This window comes from Schistocerca piceifrons, chromosome 1 (assembly GCF_021461385.2).
Source record: "Schistocerca piceifrons isolate TAMUIC-IGC-003096 chromosome 1, iqSchPice1.1, whole genome shotgun sequence".
Taxonomy (NCBI): Eukaryota; Metazoa; Arthropoda; class Insecta; order Orthoptera; family Acrididae; genus Schistocerca; species Schistocerca piceifrons.
The window spans coordinates 165,630,645-165,651,577 of NC_060138.1; the positions used below are offsets into that span (position 1 = coordinate 165,630,645).

At 39.0% G+C, this 20,933-nt stretch overlaps 1 protein-coding gene across 1 annotated transcript in view; it reads left to right on the top strand.

Moving 5' to 3' along the window:
* The window catches only part of LOC124795878, a 363,347-nt gene that overhangs the window by 207,909 nt on the left and 134,505 nt on the right, over positions 1-20,933 (top strand). Inside the window, 4 exon segments of the mRNA XM_047259992.1 lie at positions 13,249-13,281; positions 14,099-14,131; positions 19,472-19,594; positions 19,596-19,776. Coding sequence (XP_047115948.1) covers positions 13,249-13,281; positions 14,099-14,131; positions 19,472-19,594; positions 19,596-19,776 — 370 coding nt within the window.

The following is a 20,933-nucleotide window of genomic DNA, read 5'->3' on the forward strand; positions in this document are numbered from 1 at the left end:
TGGCAGCAATAACAGCTAATCCTTGATGAGAGGTTACATAAAAAGAAGTGTGTGCAGATCTGGGCAGCTGGCTCCAACGGTTCTGTTGCTTATGTGCGCAGAAGTCGTATGGGGGCAAGTGTGTGCCCATCAAAGATTGGCTGCCTGCATAGGGTGTGTTCACACCATGAGGACTACCTGCATACCTGGATGACAGGTGCTAAGCTAGCGGGCACACATATCGCAGAAATACACTCTGGTCCATGGAGTTCCAGTAAAGCCACAAAAGGAAATTAAATGGTGCAAGAGTAGAAATCCTCAGGACAGAGGTAGTTGCAGTACAATGCAAAATAGGCAAAAATGTTGTGAGAAGCCTGAATTTGGGGAAGGCGGTTATTTAAAGAAATAAATAATCCTTGTAAATGTTTGACAGACTTTCCAATTACAGCTATTCTTATCTTGTTCAAATACAAAAATTGACTGGGTGCGAGTAGAACTTGTGCTCTAAGGGTTCCGTGAGAGCTTAATTATATATACAGGGCGGTCAGAAACAGTCTAAAAAGCTTGTAAGGGTGTTACAGGGGAGGTTGTGCTGAGGAATACTTATCAAGAAAAAGTACGATACATTGTGTCATTTCAGAGTTAATTAGCCAGTCAGGTCGTTGCCCACACAAGTTCAAGCAGCTCACCAGATGCAGTTAGTATCAGTTGTTATCATAGTGTAGATGAAAGCACATGAGACTGCTCATCATTTGGCTCAGGTTCGACTGCCATCCTGTATCCAATTCTTGTATCACACACTTGTTCGGTTTTAGGAAACCAAACAAATAACAGGTTTGGCAACACTGTTTCAGTATGCAAGCACACAGCCTGAGTGTCTAATTTCAGTGCTAATTAACTTAGAAGTGGCACAACATACAGAATGTTTTCTTAAAAATTATTTCTCAGCACAAGTGCTATGTAACAACTTTACAAAATTTTCGTACTGTTCCCGACTTCCTTGTATAGACAGTTCAGCCATTCCGGAAATCGAAAATCTCAATAATTTTTGCCTGTTATCTAAATTGATAGTGGAAACGTATTGGTCCTGGGGACCCAAAGACTTTAGAAAATGTTTTAATTTCAGTTTTGAAGTTCGATAACAAATGACAAAAAATTTCATGTAATATAAATACAGAGTAATGCTTTTCAAATTTTTATTTCATTTACTTGTAATGTTAAACCTTGCTTCTTATCCAGTTTCATGATTCTAGGGCAACGGAAAGTATCCTATGGGTTTTAATAAGTGAGTTTGTGAGTATCAATATATGTGACATAAACGGTCATATCTCTTGATTTCGTTGTCTTAGAAAATTACATGTTTTATACCACTAAGACACTTTAGATCTTAGTGTGTCACATAATGTTCAAGTTGATACATCGTCCCATTCCTGAGGAAAAGTTTTTTCAACAGTCAGAGAGACGAATAGCAAAGTGATCCTGTAAGGGTTCTATTTCAACTGATTGAGGTACAGAATCCTAAAAATGACATTGAATAAGGTTCAGTTAGTTAAACTCGATAACTCCCAGAAATGTTTGGCAACATAAAGTAGCTTAATAGCTTCCTTAAGTGAACACCTAGCAGGATGCAAATTTATAAATACCTTCAGATATTTTTCCATCAGGAGTGAAATTAACAAATTATTTAAAATGTTTAGCTTGGAAGTCATAAATATAAATTAAGCAACTGAGGCAGTTTGGATATTGGACTTACTTGATTGTAGTGACTTAAAGAGTAAAACTGTCAACTATAGATGCTAATACGATCAATGTGAATAAACTGAAAGCCTAAACTTATTAGCAGGTGGCCAGCCTTTCATAATTTAAGTATACAATAATTTCATTGTATGTTAATATGTTATTTGTGTAAGTTTTACTTATCAGTAATTTCTGAGATATCGCTAATTTATCAAAATAAGTATTGTGATTGTTAATAACTTTTTTATGGGAAAACTGTTAACACCACTCTCATTTCACGTGGCTTCTCAGTTGCAATTTGCTCATGAAAATTAACCACTGGAGAGAGTTTACACTGATGTATTTTGGTTATTGCAGAGATTGGCAAACGAACTAACATGGGCACAGGCACACATGTGGGTGCCCACTACTTGCCAGCAAGGACTGTCAGCCAGCAATTCCCCCTCCACCTATCTTCTGACATTGCTTGCTTGTTATAGAAGCATGCAGCAATACAGCAGATGAATTTACTTCATGTCATTAGTGTTGTCGGTGTCCGTCTCTTTGCCGTTTGTGATATCACACAACTAGTGACAGATAAATGACAGGAGTAGTGAAGTTCATCAGAATGAAAATAGGCCAAATCCCTAGGCTTCAGCTGACAGTGGGAAGAAGATTACTTTTTGTTGAAACTCAGATGATCCCTCAGTGTCTGTTCTGTAATGTGTTGCTTTGATTAGGAAATAGGTGAAAGAAGTTGATGTCCAGTGATGTCATGGATGTTATAGTAAAAACAATTAATAAATTGAGATCACATGGTTTGGGACATGAGCAGTTTAATTTCTTCCTGGCAGAACTGGAGCGTGATTATATTGATGGGCTGTGTTTTTGTGATGTGTGCTGCCTGAGTTGAGGTGGTGTTGTGTATCATTTTTTCAATTTGCATAAAGTCATAATAGCATTATTCACGGACACAAAATGAATCCAATAAAAGGGTATGATGATACCCTAGTGGGTATTAGATCTTGCATGTCTAACTGACCTTACAAAAGTACCTGAGTGCCTTGAGTACAGCTTTACAAGATAGACATCAGCTAATAACTGATGTTTTCGATACCACTTTTGGTTTTAATCGAAAATTACAGTTGAGAATAGACGAACTTACAAAATGGTCATTCATGCATTTTTGGACTGTTGCCTTGGTTATAAATGAATTAAATCTTGAAAAGAAGACATTGAACTAATATTTTGATGAATTTGTTAAGGTGTTACAGGCCTTGTTAGAAAATATTAATAGTAGACTTAGTTACAGAAATCTATTTGAACTTGATTTTAATATTTTTGCAACTCCTTTTGCAGTGGACTATAAAAGTGCACTTGCTGAAATTCAGTTAGAGCTGGACAACTTTAAGTGTAGTTGTGTGCTCAAGGAGAGATTTCACATTGCAGAAAATATTGAAATATTTTACAAGAACCACCCTCAAACAGTTTCTGCAGTTGTTTCAGATAGCTGCTAGAGCGTGAAGTATGTCTGGGATGACATACTTGCAATGCGTGTGAAAATTGACGTTTCTTTCTTTATCATGAGTAATGGACCAGCTCAGAATTTAACACGTCTCAGTAAGATTAGATGTGTTAATAGATGTTTTAGTAAAACAAACATGTTTTCTTTACTTGTTCCTTTATGTCAAGGCTGTATTTGTATCATGAAAAATGTTGGCGAGAATGATATTTTACTCCCCTTTTCTTGAGATCCCTGTACTGCCCTCCCCACCAATTCTTCACTGAACCAAATGACAGGATTTGGAATGTTTCATACTGCTTGTAACTGCTTCATCCTGTGAAATGTATTACTTTGCAGTGCTGTATTACTTTGCAGTTTTCTGGTACTCATTACAACATTACACAGTGAAAAGTTTGTTTCTTTGTTGTGCCTCTATCAAACTGCAGACAGTCGACTGCCTTTCTGTTGTCTACTGTTATCATCTGAATGCTTGTAACTGCGTTAATTTTTATTGATTGAAGTGGAACGCCACAATTGCTCTCAGAGGTTAGTGGAACGTGAAGTATGAGCTCGTCAACAGGGTAAAACATCAAAGATAAAATTTCACTTACTAACAAACATAGGAAAACAAGACTATAGTTTTATAACCAAATAACTGACAAAGTTTTACGTGACAAGATGGCACAATGAAGCAAGCAGACTAGTGTAAATTCATTTTCATCTTTTCTCAGCAGAATTGTTGTAAGCTAACTTTTATTACTTTTTCATTTGATGCCACTTTTGCATAACACAAATTGGTCTTTAAGGCTACACTTCCGCAAATACTACGCAACTGTTACACTTTATTATCAGTATTCATTGCAGTATTGTACTGTAATAATTACAACAGTGTAGAGAATACTTCCAGCATGACTGAAAACTTGAGTGTCAGCTGTCGATCAGGTATTTATCGGCAGTCTTCGGTCCTGTTCGCAACCAAGAGAATGACAGATGAGCGTGCATCATACCCGGATGGCAATACCCATGCCCATGGCACCCATAGGCAGCCTCAAGGGTAGCTCGTGTGCCCGGTCCTGGATTATTGCATTGTTGAATCCCTTTGACCATTTATCATTTTCTAGAGGATAAAGTAGTATAAATTTCTGCAGTAGCTAGAGACTTAAGTGAAAGTCATAACAAAACTTTAAATGTAAATATTAATTGTGTTTTGTGTCGTCTTGTTAACCACTCATATGCTACTTCATTTATTGCTAGTGCATGGATGTTTGTACATGATGAATAAGTTGGAATTACGCTGCTGAAAGTGAAGCTTTCCATATCTTCTCACATTGCATCGCTCTTCACGTATTTTTGTGATTCACTTTGTTGTTATGTTATTTATCAAACATTGCATCCCCTACTCAGTTTCCATGCCAAATACACATATATCTTCATTGCACTTGAAATACGGAAAACTAGTTTCACCTACTAGGCCTGAGTTATGCAGCCATATGAAGAAATAATTTTATTCATTGTGGAAATTCTGCCCTAGTTCGAGCAAGGAGCTGTGCTGTGGTGTTGTTAGGGGAGGGTGAATTTCCTATGGTACAATTACCCATTTTTTAACATCAGTCCTGTTGAGCACTGCAGTGCTACTATCCCATTTTTCACACACCCCTCTGACAAAATATACCAATCCTGTAATTGATTTAAGTCTCATTATTAGTATCACACTCTTTTCGTGAAACACAAAATTTCAAAAACTCAAGGTTGCGTAGTATCCATTGTTGGAATTGGTGTTCTTAAAATTGTTCCACTTCCCCATTCAGAAAGCATAAAAGGGTGAGGGGTGTACACACTGTGGTATTAGATCTAACTTTATACAAACACAAAAACTGGAAAAATATAATAAAAAATTAATATTCTCAAGTCATAAATTTGTTACCCAATTGTGCCTGTGTTAAGAGTAGAGGGACTCCAAACCCAATTCTTTGACAGGCAGTATACTTCCAGCAAAATGAGTTGTAGCTTCCATTCTTACAATTTTTGAACCATTGTTGTGTTCTTGAAGTGACCAACAGGTAAACTTTGTGAAACAGCTGGAAACAGACAAGGACAGGCAAATCTTGTGACCCCACCAACGTAGATGCCCTTTGCACTGATGTAGACGACCTTTGGCATTCTAGTTGATGGTGTCTTGAAAGTAACTACTGTGAAAAGACTTCTCCATGCTTGCATTTTTGAAAAGATGAAGGTCAAAGGTCATGGCTCATATGATTATCTTGATGTTAATAATTAGTTTTGTAGTTTAGATTTTCTTTTTAGCTGTGGATACTGAATCTTTCTTAGTTCTATTTCAGTCTTACAAATTGATAAAGTTCAGAATTCATTGTCAGATTCAGCAGTAAGTATGAGATGCCAAAAATGTAGCAAAATATCCAATAAAAAACTTAACTCCGCCTGAACTCGCCCCAATGGTACCAACCAGCTGCCGTGCCATCCTCAGCCCTCAGGCATCACTGGATATGGATATGAAAGGGCATGTGGTCAGCACACCATTCTCCCAGCTTTGTCAGTTTATGAGACCGACAGTATCCAATAGCATAAATAAATAAGATGCTTCTCAGATCTATGTGCCATATATTCTTCCTTTCAAATACAGCAAAGCTCATATTAAATATTTATTTAGGCAGAACTGTCAGTCTCAACGGAAATGTCAAGTTGACATATATAAATATAAGAGTCAATACCTATTTCAAATTCTTTTGTTTGCTTGAGTCTCTTTCTCTTTCATCATCTGCATTGCTTATGTGGTCAGGGGCAACCTTTCATGTAACGTGCGCAAGCACCCCTGCAGGTACTGTCACTCACATATTCAACACAGTCATCGTCCCACTTCAAAGACGTACGCTGTCCCTCCAGATTTCTCACCATATGCAAATATACACCAAAAACATGCAAATCAGTTGTGCCCTCTAAAATGTGAAATTATTATGTTGTTTTATAGTTAGCTAGACAGACATAGGGCTCTACACATCACTATTCTGGAAATATATGTAACATCGTATGCTTTAACACATTCACATTTACTAAATAGGATTACATATTTTGCAAGAACAACATAAATACGAGGGCTATCCACAAAGTATATTACGTTTTGGAATTAAAAACAAATAAAGTATTGGAAATTTTTTTATTGTATACAGTCTTTCCAGGAAATCCACAAAAATCACACCTTTTCTGTGCCAAAAGACAGTCGCCACGGGGTGAAGGCGCAGGCGGCCGAATTTTACGACGAAGGAATTTCCAAGCTTGTCCATCGCTACGATAAGTGCCTTAATTTAAATGGCAACTATGTAGAAAAGTAGTATTTAAGTGTGGCTTTCATCCGTCTATAATAAAAAAAATTTCCAATACTTTATTTATTTTTAATTCCAAAACGTAATGTACTTTGTGGATAGCCCTCGTACGTGCAGTGTGCACAAACAGTTGCATGAGCTTTCGAAGTTTGTAGGCACATAAACAAATCGCTTCTCTCCTTGAACACAATAAAATTTAATTTATTTAAAGGTGGTGTCTAATTCTGTGATAGCTTCCATTTTCTTCCAAAAGAATAAGAAATGTTGCAAAATCCGTTGTTGAACCCCCACTCTCTGAGTGCAAACATTACACCATTTGGCCACCGTCTGTTAGCAAGTGCTTTTCCCTTTAAGTATATCTGCAGTTGATTGAAATGATTTTTTTCTTTGATTTCTCAGAAACTACTAGGTTGCGCATCTGATATGTATAGATAAAATTTCCTTATTTTGAGTGAAGTGTTAGAACAGTTCCACATGGTTCCTGCTTAGTGACCTAAACCCATTAATAGGAGTTACTCTAGTGAAGGACCCCTACTGGTCTGCCAAAGCTAATCAAAGTCAGTTGACTGTAGGATCTGGCTTCTCCTTGTAAGACATGTGACTGCTTAAGTCCCTTTGATGTTTATCTTAATGCCATTTCTATAGTTGGCTGTAGTCAATAAAATTAATGTTTTAGGATCACTCGTATGTAGTTGAGATGTGTTGCCTCTGAAAACAGTTAAGTAATGAATTTCATCCACTGTCCAGGTAACAATTCATCCAAATACACCCAGACATGCTGTTGATAGTGAAATGGACACCCTCTCACACCATACCAAGTTTTCTCTCAGGGGTAGTTTACTGGTCTATGATTCAAATTCTACACTGAGGTGACAAGTCATGGGATACCTCCTAATATCGTGTCAGACCTCCTTTTGCTTGGCATAGTGTAACAGCTCTATGTGGGATGGACTCAAAAAGTCATTGGAAGTACCGTACAGGAATATTGAGCCATGCTGTCTTTATAGCTACCCATAACTGCGAAAGTGTGGTTGATACAGGATTTTATGCACAAATTGACCTCTCGATTATGACCCATAAATGTTTGATGGAATGCATGTCAGGAGATCTGGATGGTCACATAATTCGCTTGAACTGTCCAGACTGTTCTTCAAATCAATTGTGAGCAGTTGTGGCCCAGTGAGATGGCACATTGTCGTCCAAAAAAATGTCATCGTTGTATGGGAAAATGAAGTCCAGAAAGGCTACAAATGTTCTTGTACTAGATGAACATAACCATTTACAGCCAATAATTGGTTCAGTTGCACCAGTGGACCCAGTCCATTCCATGTAAACACAGTCCCCACCATTATGGACCCACCACCAACTTGCACAGTGCCTTGTTGACAACTTGGGTCTATGGTTTTGTGGGATCTGTGCCTCACCCAAATCCTATCATCAGCTCGTACCGACTGAACTTGGGACTCATCTGACCTGCCCATGGTTTTCCACTCATCTAGGGTCCAACCAATGTTATGAGCCCAGGAGAAGTGCTGCGGGTGATGTCATACCACTAGCAAAGGCAGTTGCGTCAGTCGTCTACTGCTATAGCCCATTAATGTCAAATTTCACTGCAGTGTACTAATCTGTCAAACATCCCACATTGATTTCTGCAGGTATTTCATGCAGTGTTGCTTGTCTGTTGTACTGCTAACTCTTTGCAAATGTCATTGCTCTCGGTCATTTTGTGAAGGTCGTTGACCACTACGTTGTCTGTAGAGTGAGGTTATGCCTGAAATGTGGTATTCTCAGCACACTCTTGACACTGTGGATCTCGGTATACTGAATTCCTTAATGATTTCCAAAAGTAATGTACCATGCATCTAGCTCCAACTACCATTCCACATTCAAAGTCTGTTAATTCCCGTTGTGTGGCCATAATACCCGTAGGAAGTATTTTCACATGAATCACCTGCATACAAAGAACTGCTCCGCCAATGCACTGGCCTTTATTGCCTTGTGTACGCAATACTGCCACCATATATATATATATATATATATATATATATATATATATATATATATATATATATAAAAATACAAAGATGAGGTGACTTACCGAACAAAAACGCTGGCAGGTCGATAGACCACAAACAAACACAAACATACACACAAAATTCAAGCTTTCGCAACAAATTGTTGCCTCATCAGGAAAGAGGGAAGGAGAGGGGAAGACGAAAGGAAGTGGGTTTTAAAGGAGAGGGTAAGGAGTCATTCCAATCCCGGGAGCGGAAAGACTTACCTTAGGGGGAAAAAAGGACAGGTATACACTCGCACACACGCACATATCCATCCACACAAACAGACACAAGCAGACATATTTAAAGACAAAGAGTTTGGGCAGAGATGTCAGTCGAGGCAGAAGTGTAGAGGCAAAGAAGTTGTTGAAAGACAGGTGAGGTATGAGTGGCGGCAACTTGAAATTAGCGGAGATTGAGGCCTGGCGGATGACGAGAAGAGAGGATATACTGAAGGGCAAGTTCCCATCTCCGGAGTTCGGATAGGTTGGTGTTGGTGGGAAGTATCCAGATAACCCGGACGGTGTAACACTGTGCCAAGATGTGCTGGCCGTGCACCAAGGCATGTTTAGCCACAGGGTGATCCTCATTACCAACAAACACTGTCTGCCTGTGTCCATTCATGCGAATGGACAGTTTGTTGCTGGTCATTCCCACATAGAATGCGTCACAGTGTAGACAGGTCAGTTGGTAAATCACGTGGGTGCTTTCACACGTGGCTCTGCCTTTGATCGTGTACACCTTCCGGGTTACAGGACTGGAGTAGGTAGTGGTGGGAGGGTGCATGGGACAGGTTTTGCATCGGGGGCGGTTACAAGGATAGGAGCCAGAGGGTAGGGAAGGTGGTTTGGGGATTTCATAGGGATGAACTAACAGGTTACGAAGGTTAGGTGGACGGCGGAAAGACACTCTTGGCGGAGTGGGGAGGATTTCATGAAGGATGGATCTCATTTCAGGGCAGGATTTGAGGAAGTCGTATCCCTGCTGGAGAGCCACATTCAGAGTCTGGTCCAGTCCCGGAAAGTATCCTGTCACAAGTGGGGCACTTTTGTGGTTCTTCTGTGGGGGATTCTGGGTTTGAGGGGACGAGGAAGTGGCTCTGGTTATTTGCTTCTGTACCAGGTCGGGAGGGTAGTTGCGGGATGCGAAAGCTGTTTTCAGGTTGTTGGTGTAATGATTCAGGGATTCCGGACTGGAGCAGATTCGTTTGCCACGAAGACCTAGGCTGTAGGGAAGGGACCGTTTGATGTGGAATGGGTGGCAGCTGTCATAATGGAGGTACTGTTGCTTGTTGGTGGGTTTGATGTGGACAGACGTGTGAAGTTGGCCATTGGACAGGTGGAGGTCAACGTCAAGGAAAGTGGCATGGGATTTGGAGTAGGACCAGGTGAAACTGATGGAACCAAAGGAGTTGAGGTTGGAGAGGAAATTCTGGAGTTCTTCTTCACTGTGAGTCCAGATCATGAAGATGTCATCAATAAATCTGTACCAAACTTTGGGTTGGCAGACTTGGGTAACCAAGAAGGCTTCCTCTAAGCGACCCATGAATAGGTTGGCGTACGAGGGGGCCCTCCTGGTACCCATGGCTGTTCCCTTTAATTGTTGGTATGTCTGGCCTTCAAAAGTGAAGAAGTTGTGGGTCAGGATGAAGCTGGCTAAGGTGATGAGGAAAGAGGTTTTAGGTAGGGTGGCAGGTGATCGGCGTGAAAGGAAATGCTCCATCGCAGCGAGGCCCTGGACGTGCGGAATATTTGTGTATAAGGACGTGGCATCAATGGTTACAAGGATGGTTTCCGGGGGTAACAGATTGGGTAAGGATTCCAGGCGTTCAAGGAAGTGGTTGGTGTCCTTGATGAAGGATGGGAGACTGCATGTAATGGGTTGAAGGTGTTGATCTACGTAGGCAGAGATACGTTCTGTGGGGTAGGCAGAGCCACGTGTGAAAGCACCCACGTGATTTACCAACTGACCTGTCTACACTGTGACGCATTCTATGTGGGAATGACCAGCAACAAACTGTCCATTCGCATGAATGGACACAGGCAGACAGTGTTTGTTGGTAATGAGGATCACCCTGTGGCTAAACATGCCTTGGTGCACGGCCAGCACATCTTGGCACAGTGTTACACCGTCCGGGTTATCTGGATACTTCCCACCAACACCAACCTATCCGAACTCCGGAGATGGGAACTTGCCCTTCAGTATATCCTCTCTTCTCGTCATCCGCCAGGCCTCAATCTCCGCTAATTTCAAGTTGCCGCCACTCATACCTCACCTGTCTTTCAACAACTTCTTTGCCTCTACACTTCTGCCTCGACTGACATCTCTGCCCAAACTCTTTGTCTTTAAATATGTCTGCTTGTGTCTGTATGTGTGGATGGATATGTGCGTGTGTGCGAGTGTATACCTGTCCTTTTTTCCCCCTAAGGTAAGTCTTTCCGCTCCCGGGATTGGAATGACTCCTTACCCTCTCCTTTAAAACCCACTTCCTTTCGTCTTCCCCTCTCCTTCCCTCTTTCCTGATGAGGCAACAATTTGTTGCGAAAGCTTGAATTTTGTGTGTATGTTTGTGTTTGTTTGTGGTCTATCGACCTGCCAGCGTTTTTGTTCGGTAAGTCACCTCATCTTTGTATTTATATAATTTTTCCCACGTGGAGTGTTTCCTTCCATTATATATATATATATATATATATATATCTAAAAAGAAAGATGATGAAACTTACCAAACAAAAGCGCTGGCAGGTCGATAGACACACAAACAAACACAAACATACACACAAAATTCTAGCTTTCGCAACCAATGGTTGCCTCGTCAGGAAAGAGGGAAGGAGAAGGAAAGACAAAAGGATATGGGTTTTAAGGGAGAGGGTAAGGAGTCATTCCAATCCCGGGAGCGGAAAGACTTACCTTAGGGGGAAAAAAGGACAGGTATACACTCGCACACACACACATATCCATCCACACATATGTCTGTGTATGTGTGGATGGATATGTGTGTGTGTGCGAGTGTATACCTGTCCTTTTTTCCCCCTAAGGTAAGTCTTTCCGCTCCCGGGATTGGAATGACTCCTTACCCTCTCCCTTAAAACCCATATCCTTTTGTCTTTCCTTCTCCTTCCCTCTTTCCTGACGAGGCAACCATTGGTTGCGAAAGCTAGAATTTTGTGTGTATGTTTGTGTTTGTTTGTGTGTCTATCGACCTGCCAGCGCTTTTGTTTGGTAAGTTTCATCATCTTTCTTTTTAGATATATTTTTCCCACGTGGAATGTTTCCCTCTATTATATATATATATATATATATATATATATATATATATATATATATTATGTGTGTGTGTGTGTGTATTATCCCAACACTTCTGTCACCTCAGTGTGTGTGTGTGTGTGTGTGTGTGTGTGTGTGTGTGTGTGTGTGTGTGTGTGTGTGTGTAATGTTATGACTTTGAGGTTGATCAGGATTGTTAATGGAATATTTTTATGCAAATTTAGTATTCTTTGGTTAATCAGTAACCCTACTGCCATTGTATCTGTGTTGTTCTTAAGAGGGGAAACATTTCCATTGATCCACAATTCTTAATGTTTACAGCACAGTTAATTAAGCCCCTCTCACCCATACCCCACACCCACCTCCACCAAACACACTCCAGACCCGACACATTTTCAAAGTTTGGTAGGGTTGGTTGGTGACTATCACGTATGCAGAAAATTACAATAGAAACTTACAAAGCAAAGACAATCCAACAAACTTGTTGTTTTACAGCGGAGTAAATTACAATACAAAAATGTTTCTGTACAGGTGTTATTCATATTGTTCACCACTCTTCTGTTCAAAATGTGGGACATATTGAACTTTTAAACACCACCTGTCTTTGTTGTGATCACAATGGTGGACATAAACCACTCACATAAATTCATTACATGTAAAACACATGCTATTACAAGAAATAGAATTACTTTAATGAGAACACATTTGTTGGCTTCACAACCCCAGTCAATCACATTTCAACTTCACCCAGACCTTGGTTTGCTACTGATAATTGTATAGCACCCCCCCCCCCCCCCAACCCCCCCCACCGTGCCCACCCCCCACCCCCTACCCCAAGCTGTGTCCCATCCCACACACACACACACACACACACACACACACACACACACACCAATTGCAGTAAGGAAATTCATATGTGAGGAAAAAAAGCTGTGAGTGACTGCTTTAAATTCCTCATGGCAAGATTTTGAGAGGATGTGCGGGAAGTAACAAAACAAAGAATTGATTGAGGAATTGATGAAAAGTTTGATGGGACTGTGAAAGGAGAAACAAGCTAAGCAGGTGAGGAAAGAGGTCCAAGAAAGGCAGCACCACCTCCACGTAGTAAAAAAACTAATTACAGATACTTGACATTGCTTTGATTGTTGTCACTGAGAGACATACGTTGATTTTTCTTCTGTAAATTATTGTTATGTGCATCTTGTGATTCCTTTTGGTATGCAACAGTTTTGTTTGAAGGTGTTAGTTCTTAACATAATTTGATATTGCATTGTGATTTCTAATTATTTTTATTTTATTAACACTTTGTTTTGTATAATTTTTTTTGTAGATTTGTTACGTTAACTACAATGTTTTACTCATTTCTGACATTTTTTTCTACTTCCCCCAGCTTGAAGATACTGGGGACGATAGTGACTCTAAGGTATTACAACTAACTTCAGTTTCTCATTTATATTATACTGTACTGCATATTTTGCATGTCTGACATTTCTACTACTCTTACTTGGACCATATACTGGCAAACTATCCCTCTTTGTGCAGATATGGAAGTGAATATTCAGGTGTTACTTTGAATTCAGTTTCTCCTGTTTAGTACTTACAGATGACTGATTATTGATGTAACAACATGGAAAGTTTCTTCAAAAATTTCTGCTCTTGTAAAATAACCAGACATTAGATTATTTGTTGACAGAGCCTATTTTTCTAATAATGTAAATGACAAGGGGAAAAGTAAAAAAGAACACTATGAAAGGCAGTTACTATTTCAAATATTTAAAACTAGAGAAAGGAGTGAAGTGCAAGCAAATTAGCGCGCGCGCGTGCACACACACACACACACACACACACACACACACACACACACACACACACACCTCCGTCAAGTAAGCAGCCAGTAGTTGCATCTGAAGCATCAGGAATGTAGGGCAATTAAAACATTCCAATAAACACCACTGGTATTCACTTTCATGGTGTGCATTTAAACAAATTCCTTTAATTTTCTTTTGATTTACTTCTGTCCTTGCTTTCCTTGTTGAGCTTTTGATGGGACATGGGTGTTGGCTTCTTACATGTTGAATGAATTCTGTTTGTGAAGTAACTGTATGTCATTGTTTGTATGAATAACAGTGTTTTGCATCTGTGTTGTGAACTAATGTTTCCCTGTGTCTCTTGGCCTGTTTTCTCTCTCCTTATCCTGTACGCTGCCATGTTTGGGTGATATAAACAAATCTATGAAACAGAAGAATATTCCCGACTTCTTCCAGTCACCTAAGGTACAGAGTTCCCTATTTATCTGTATTTAATCTTCCCTTTTCTATATTTGTATTTCTGGTATTTTTAGTGATGTCTTTGTGATGTAGGTTTTCTTGCTGAAAGAGCAGTGCTTGCTACCTTATTGTAGTAGTACTTACATACACTCTTTTAGCTAATTAAGTTTTTATAATGTCAGAATAATTTTTTTCACCTTCTTCAGTTGCCAAAATTAAGTTTGAAAAAATGGGAGGTGGTGGGGCTCTGATTGTCATTTCAAAGTAAGATTTGTAAAACAAGTATTGGATGAAACAATGAGAAATGTTTTCCACCACAAGCAAGAGAAATTTTTAGGTACAACAACTTGAATTCCTCATGAGGGATTGTTATAAACAGACGATAAAGGTATCTAGGAAAGAAAGCTGAAGGCAACTTGCATGTGGTAGTAAGGTGGGCTGAAATGTAAAAGGAAAAGGAAAAAAAACTAGACATTTAGTAGCTAATTATCAATAAGGCACTGAGTAAAGCTTATTTTTCTTTAATTGTAAGATTTAAAACTGACAGAATTCCTTCCAAGTTGTTGTAGTTTCATAGTGGTTCTAGATACCTGTGGTTGTTGTAGCCCCCCATATCCCTTAATCATTTCGTTTTGTGTGTAGATTTAACAACACTGACATGTTTGCATTAGAATGGCCCAAGATTAACTAGTGATACCTGATCAGTAACCATTAACTTTTGTGGTTAGCATTAATTGCTCATCCTGTCACTTGTAACTATAGTTCTATTACTCATACTGAGGAGGCTTCTCTACATTTTACCAAAAGATTTCGGAGTTGCCATTTTATTTTCTTGTTCTTTATGTATTCCTCATATGTACCTACATAACTTCTGACAATTTGTGGCACAGATTTTTAATATGTGGAATTGCTGTGTCATGGATTAGTGTTTCAACTGTATGATCTACATTATGCTCCATGCATTTATTAGTCATTTAGGTAGCAAAAGTTTCAGGTACAGTGAAGTGTACATCAGACAGGTACAGATTTTTCAATTGCATAAAAATGCTAATGATTCACATCACAATTGATTCTCTTCTGTTATCATTAATTTTCATTGTAGATCACAATTGCAGCTTTCTTGGCTGTGAATTTTGTGTGGTCGTGTAGTCCTGTCACCTGTGTATGACGTGTTCCAACGCTAAACGTGTTGCAGAGTAATTTGTAAGTATGTCCATGGTTTCAGAAGATGACTGTGTGAAAACAAAACATACAGAAAATATCCACATACCATTGGATAGTGTGTGTCTCAGTTTTTAATTCTCAACATAGGTGCTCAGTATGGGCATCGCTGGTAACACAGTAAAAGTAAATATGTGAGGAAGAGTACATGCATGCTTTCGAAGTCTGGCCAGGAAGGTGCAATGACAGTGGCTTACTTTGGAAATCTGTTCATCGGTCACCTGTCTACAGGTGCTAACTGTGCCGATACAGCGGTATGGTGCAGATGACTTGGCTATATATTCTGACATGCCTGCCCCCTAGTGGTGCACTCTTCAACTATGCGATGGTGTGTTTTATGAATTGAAACTCGGGAAGATGCACTGTCCATTGGTGCGCATCAATTTTCTGTATGTCTCATAGTTTTTGCACATCTGTCTTCTGAAACTCTGGAGGTACGTACGAATAACCCTGTGTTCTTATCAACCCCTCCTTGATGTAAACTGGCAGTTTTTAGGTGCAATGACAGCCTTCTCAAGGTGCTTTTACCCTAGTGCTCTGGCTTGCAGTTCTGATTGCTTTCCATCAATTCTGTTGCATGTTCATATTAAACAAAGTAGCTTAGTCTGATGTTAATTAAGGTACTAAATATTGATACTGTTACTTTAAGTATAGTGTGTTTACTCAGGAAGAGAGAGATACAGAGAAAATGTCAGAATATAATGATACAGTTTGGAATAGATCATTTGAAACAGAAAAGATACCACTGTAGGCAGTACAGACTGGATACAGAGGACATGACACAACACTAAGTGAATGGTAGCTATAATGACAGTTTGAAAATCAAGAAAACAGTAAAAAATAGAAATAGGGGAATTTTAAAAAATACACGGATAAGGAGGCAACATTAAGTTGACTGAGGAGAATATTAAAGTTAATTTATGTTGTGACTGAGATGGGTATGTGGCATAATGCTATTTGGCTGTTAGAAACATATTACATTAAAGCCAGTGAGCATTTTCTGTGGGGGCTGTAATTTTGCTTTTGCAGTCCATATCATAATGCATGTTAATTTACTCAGCAAGGTTACCATTGTTGTACAGAAACATGAGTGTGCTGAATACATGCAGTTCTATTTCTAATTTGGCCAGTCCATAATGGAAGTCACCTTGCTCATTTATTTCAACTTGCAGATATTTATAGTAGCACCAGCTTTCTTTAGAAGTTATGTAATATGGTTTGCAAAAATGAAAAAAGTAAAAATCATCATGAACCAAAACTTGAAAGGAAAATAGTGGAACTTCAAATTAATCTGTATCAGCTGAACATGATAGCATTTAATATTAACTTTCCACTGACTGAAACACTAAAGCTGTAAGGAACGTCTATACTTCAGCGTAGTATGTTGTACTAAAATTGCTCTGTTGGTAGAACAGATTGTGAGCTGTCAGCTCCTAAATGAAATTCATAGTGTAACGAAGTGACGCCAAATTAAATTAGACATCTCCTCCTTCATGCTGTAGCTACAATAACAAGCTAAACTTTTGAACTGATATTTGTTTACCTGCCATGCAACTCCATATTCAATTGAAGAGTCACACCATGGAAACTTCATGGAAGCATTCATTATGTTTGTGATTTATTCAAAGAGGTGCAGGAACAGGAGGAGGGGGGGGGGGGGGAGATTTAAGTTGTACATATTTCTTACAGCTTATCTATGTAAGTTTCCATGAAACATACACACTTTCTCCTGAGATTTGTTGGCTTTTCCTGACTGCAGAAGAACAGAGTTACTACTATGTTTTTGACATGTTGTGTAAATTATGCTGTGTTTTTAAGTGTAGTATTACTTTCTTTGAGAATTTCAAAGAGCTTTTTGTTGAGCTTGAATGTTTGGCTGATCCTACTATTCAGTGCAGTGAAAGTTATGTCAGTGTTGTTGAGGAAAGCTGTGTAGAATGTGTGTTCTGTCAGCCGTTTTGGTTCAGTTTGGGAGGTAACTGTTGTTTCATAAGATTTGCTAGTTTTTCCTTCTGTGTTGCTTTAGTTTTCTGTGCAGCGATTTAGGTGTACAGTTATGGAATCATGTTCTAGTCTATGAAGTCAGCTGCAGCTCTGCGCTATAAAGCTGTGTATTGAACATTTGTTTTTCACCATAAAATTTTTTTAGTTTATCTTTCACCCATAGTTTTTGCACATTTTCCATTGTTTTCTTTGAAATTTTTGCGTTCTTTGTGATGTCAGTCTTGACGTAATTTGGAGTGACTTTATTTGTGAGACAATTTCTATTCAAATGAGTGTACTGTGTCATCATTGCAAGTTTTACCGAGGTATTTTTGCACTCAAAAAATAGCCTTGACTGCCAGGTGTGAACATTAGGTTACTTTTTTCCATGCCTGTTATTTATATTGAATGAAACAAGAAGTTTACTCTTACCAGTTACAGTTTATTTATATCCACATTTCATTGAAAGTTATTCCGAAATAATGATGTTGTTATATATATTCTTTGTACTTCGAAATATTGTTTCTGTTTTGCTATATGTTCTTTGCACCCAGTTGTTTACAGACACCGTTTTTGTTTACAAAATATGACAGTTTACATGTGATGTGTTATGACAGAAAAGGAGCCTGTAACCATTGGGGGTATTCTATTTTAATTGTTTTTTTCTTTTTTTTTTTTTTTTTCACCTTTAGATACATGTTTAGTTCTAGTCAAAACCTCCCCAAATCCATGTTCTGAAATATGTTTTTGGTGCTCCAGCAGACAGTGCCACAAGTTACCCCAAAATCATAACATAACACACGTCTTATTAACACTTGTACATCCACCTGATAATGGAGGTCTAAACGTTAAAAACGCATTGTGGATGTAACTAAACAGTGACTGATAACAGTGAACTTGTTGTTTCATTTTATATCAATAAGTCGCAGCAAATCCTAACCCAAAATGTTCACATTTTAAAGTCAATGTTCATTCATTGTCATACAGCAGTTGAAAAAGTTGTCTCCAGTGTTCTCGAGCAAATTTCCCACTTATCGCCAGTTGTCATCTTAACCACTTCAACTATCAGTGCACGCTCCCCACACCAACCAAACTTCCATATGTCATACTGTCTATATCCTCACAGACATAACGTAAATGTCACCTTGTAAGATATTCACCACACTTTTAGGAAATTATGTGATTTCAAGAGACTCTCCTAGAAAACAAAAATATAAAGACTAAAGCATTACAAAATATTCCATAGTAGGACTGTTGTTACTATACGAGCATTAAAATTGCAATATCAAACTTCATTATTTCTGGGTGCATGCATCCACATATTGTCACACAGTCGTTTTTTTTAAAATTGGTGTCAGTCATATTTTAACTGTGAAAAATATTTCACCTATTGTTGGTTTTGTTGTTTAAGTAGTTTGGTTAGTATTTGTTTTCCTTTAAATATAACCAGTTACCATATAGTAGATTTCGCATGCTTTTTGAGCTGTGCTAAATATTATATTTGATCCTATACTGCAGACAAAGGGCCCTTGGTGTGCTCTCTTTGCTGTGCAATTTAGTATGCTGTTGTCGCTTTGGGAGCAGTTTATTCTCAGCCCGCTTATGATGAAAAAAATTTAAAAAGTTGAGAGCTAAGTTAGCAATTGAAGGATTGATGAATGCGTATTTCTAACCGTTTAGGATCCTTCAGCTTATGCTGTGTAAACTATTACCATTTGATGCATTTCATTTTTTGTATGTTGAACAATGTATTCCACCCGGGATGCCAGAGGCAATTCAGGACCTATTTTTTTCTTTGTTTGCAAAAAACCTGTCCAATATGACAGTGTAATTAAAATTGCATAAATTCAGTGTTTTGTTGATGATCTGTTGCATGTTGTAAGTTATAATATGAATTAGGATGGACTTTATCTCAGCTCATAGTGGAGGCATTGCACAGCAGACAGGCCTCAGCATTTGTGTGTGTGTGTGTGTGTGTGTGTGTGTGTGTTTAGTAGCGATCTATCCTAATTCATACTGTTGATACTCCATTCCGGATTTTACATTGTTGAACACTACATTCACAAAACTATTTTTTTACTTTCATTAATAATTTATGCATTCTATTCATAGCAGAAACTTATCATAGCTTGAAATTTTTAGGGAAAAGGAAAGAAACCTGAAATAGCAACAGTTATTGCCCCTTATCAGGCTACAAGTTCAGAACAACTCAGCCTGCAGAGAGGCCAGTTAATAATGATTCGAAAGAAGACAACAACTGGTTGGGTGGGAAGGTGAATTGCAAGCAAAGGGCAAAAAAAGACAAATTGGCTGGTTCCCTGCCTCGTATGTAAAATTACTAGGAGGTAGTAACAAAGGGACACCTGTAAAGCAGGAGGATACATCATTGCAACAACAACAACAACAACAACAACCACCTGCTCAAGAGGTATCACAGCCTGCAACAGGTAAATATAATGGTATCACATTTTCATGTCCCCTTCTCTTACTCCTGTTACTGGTCTCTTGTCTATCGCTCCTCCTGCTTGCCTCCTATCTGTCACTCCTCCTCCTCCTCCCCCCTCCTCCTCCCCCCTTCCGTGCATGCCGGCCACCCTTACTTCTGTTTCCCACCCCAGCTCCCACAGTCGAAGAGAGATTGCCATGACAAGTGTATCATCCCAGTCTCTGGACTGACAGTGATGATGACAGCAGCAACGGCATGAAGATAAATTTCAAAATAACGCTGATCATTGCTTTTGTATTTAAGGTGTTACCTTCAGTATATTGGGGGTGGGGTTTATAATTATGGTGCGTCTCATCTACTCACAGAGGTCTATTGAGAGTTGTAATTATTGTATGGCAGTGAAACATGGTAGATATGCTAATGTGTTAATGTGGAACTGATTTACATTGGGGGGGGGGGGGGGGAGGGGGGGGGAGGGAAACAGTTCCAATTGTGGCCCCCAGGTGCAAATACGGCACTGTACACTGTTTGTATTAAGTTATATCCACACAGTCATTTTGGCAAGCCATAACATGAGTGAACTATATGGCTGTCGATGCGGGGGGGGGGGGAGTTAGTTTTATGTGAATGGCAGCAATTACAGTGCTGCATTGAGAGAGTATCACCAACTAAAAAGTTTGTGAAGAATCGCATTGTCATTAAATGGTTTACAGATTATGACAGTTAAATTCAGGAATACAGGCAAGCTTGGTTGACATGTAGAAGAGGAAGGATTTGTATTTCAGTGCCAGTTAATGATGATTTTCTGTCCTGTAACTGACCACACTGCATGTGCCCTGGGTGATGCTAATGCAGTGTCACGAGAATTGTTTACCTCATGGTCAACAGTACGGTGGGTTTTGTAGTCTATATTACATTGCTACCCATCAAAGATCCAGACAGCGCAACAACTGAAACCTCCATGATCTACAGCAACAATCTGAATTTGCTTTTCAGTTTCTGACATGGATCAAAGTTAATGACATGTGGCCAGGCAATATTCCATGGAGTGATGATGCACATTTTACACTATATGGTTCAGAGAATGCACAGAAGTGCTGAATTTGGAGTACTGTTAGACTGCATGTTGTGCGTGAAGCATCATTGCGTTCGCTATAT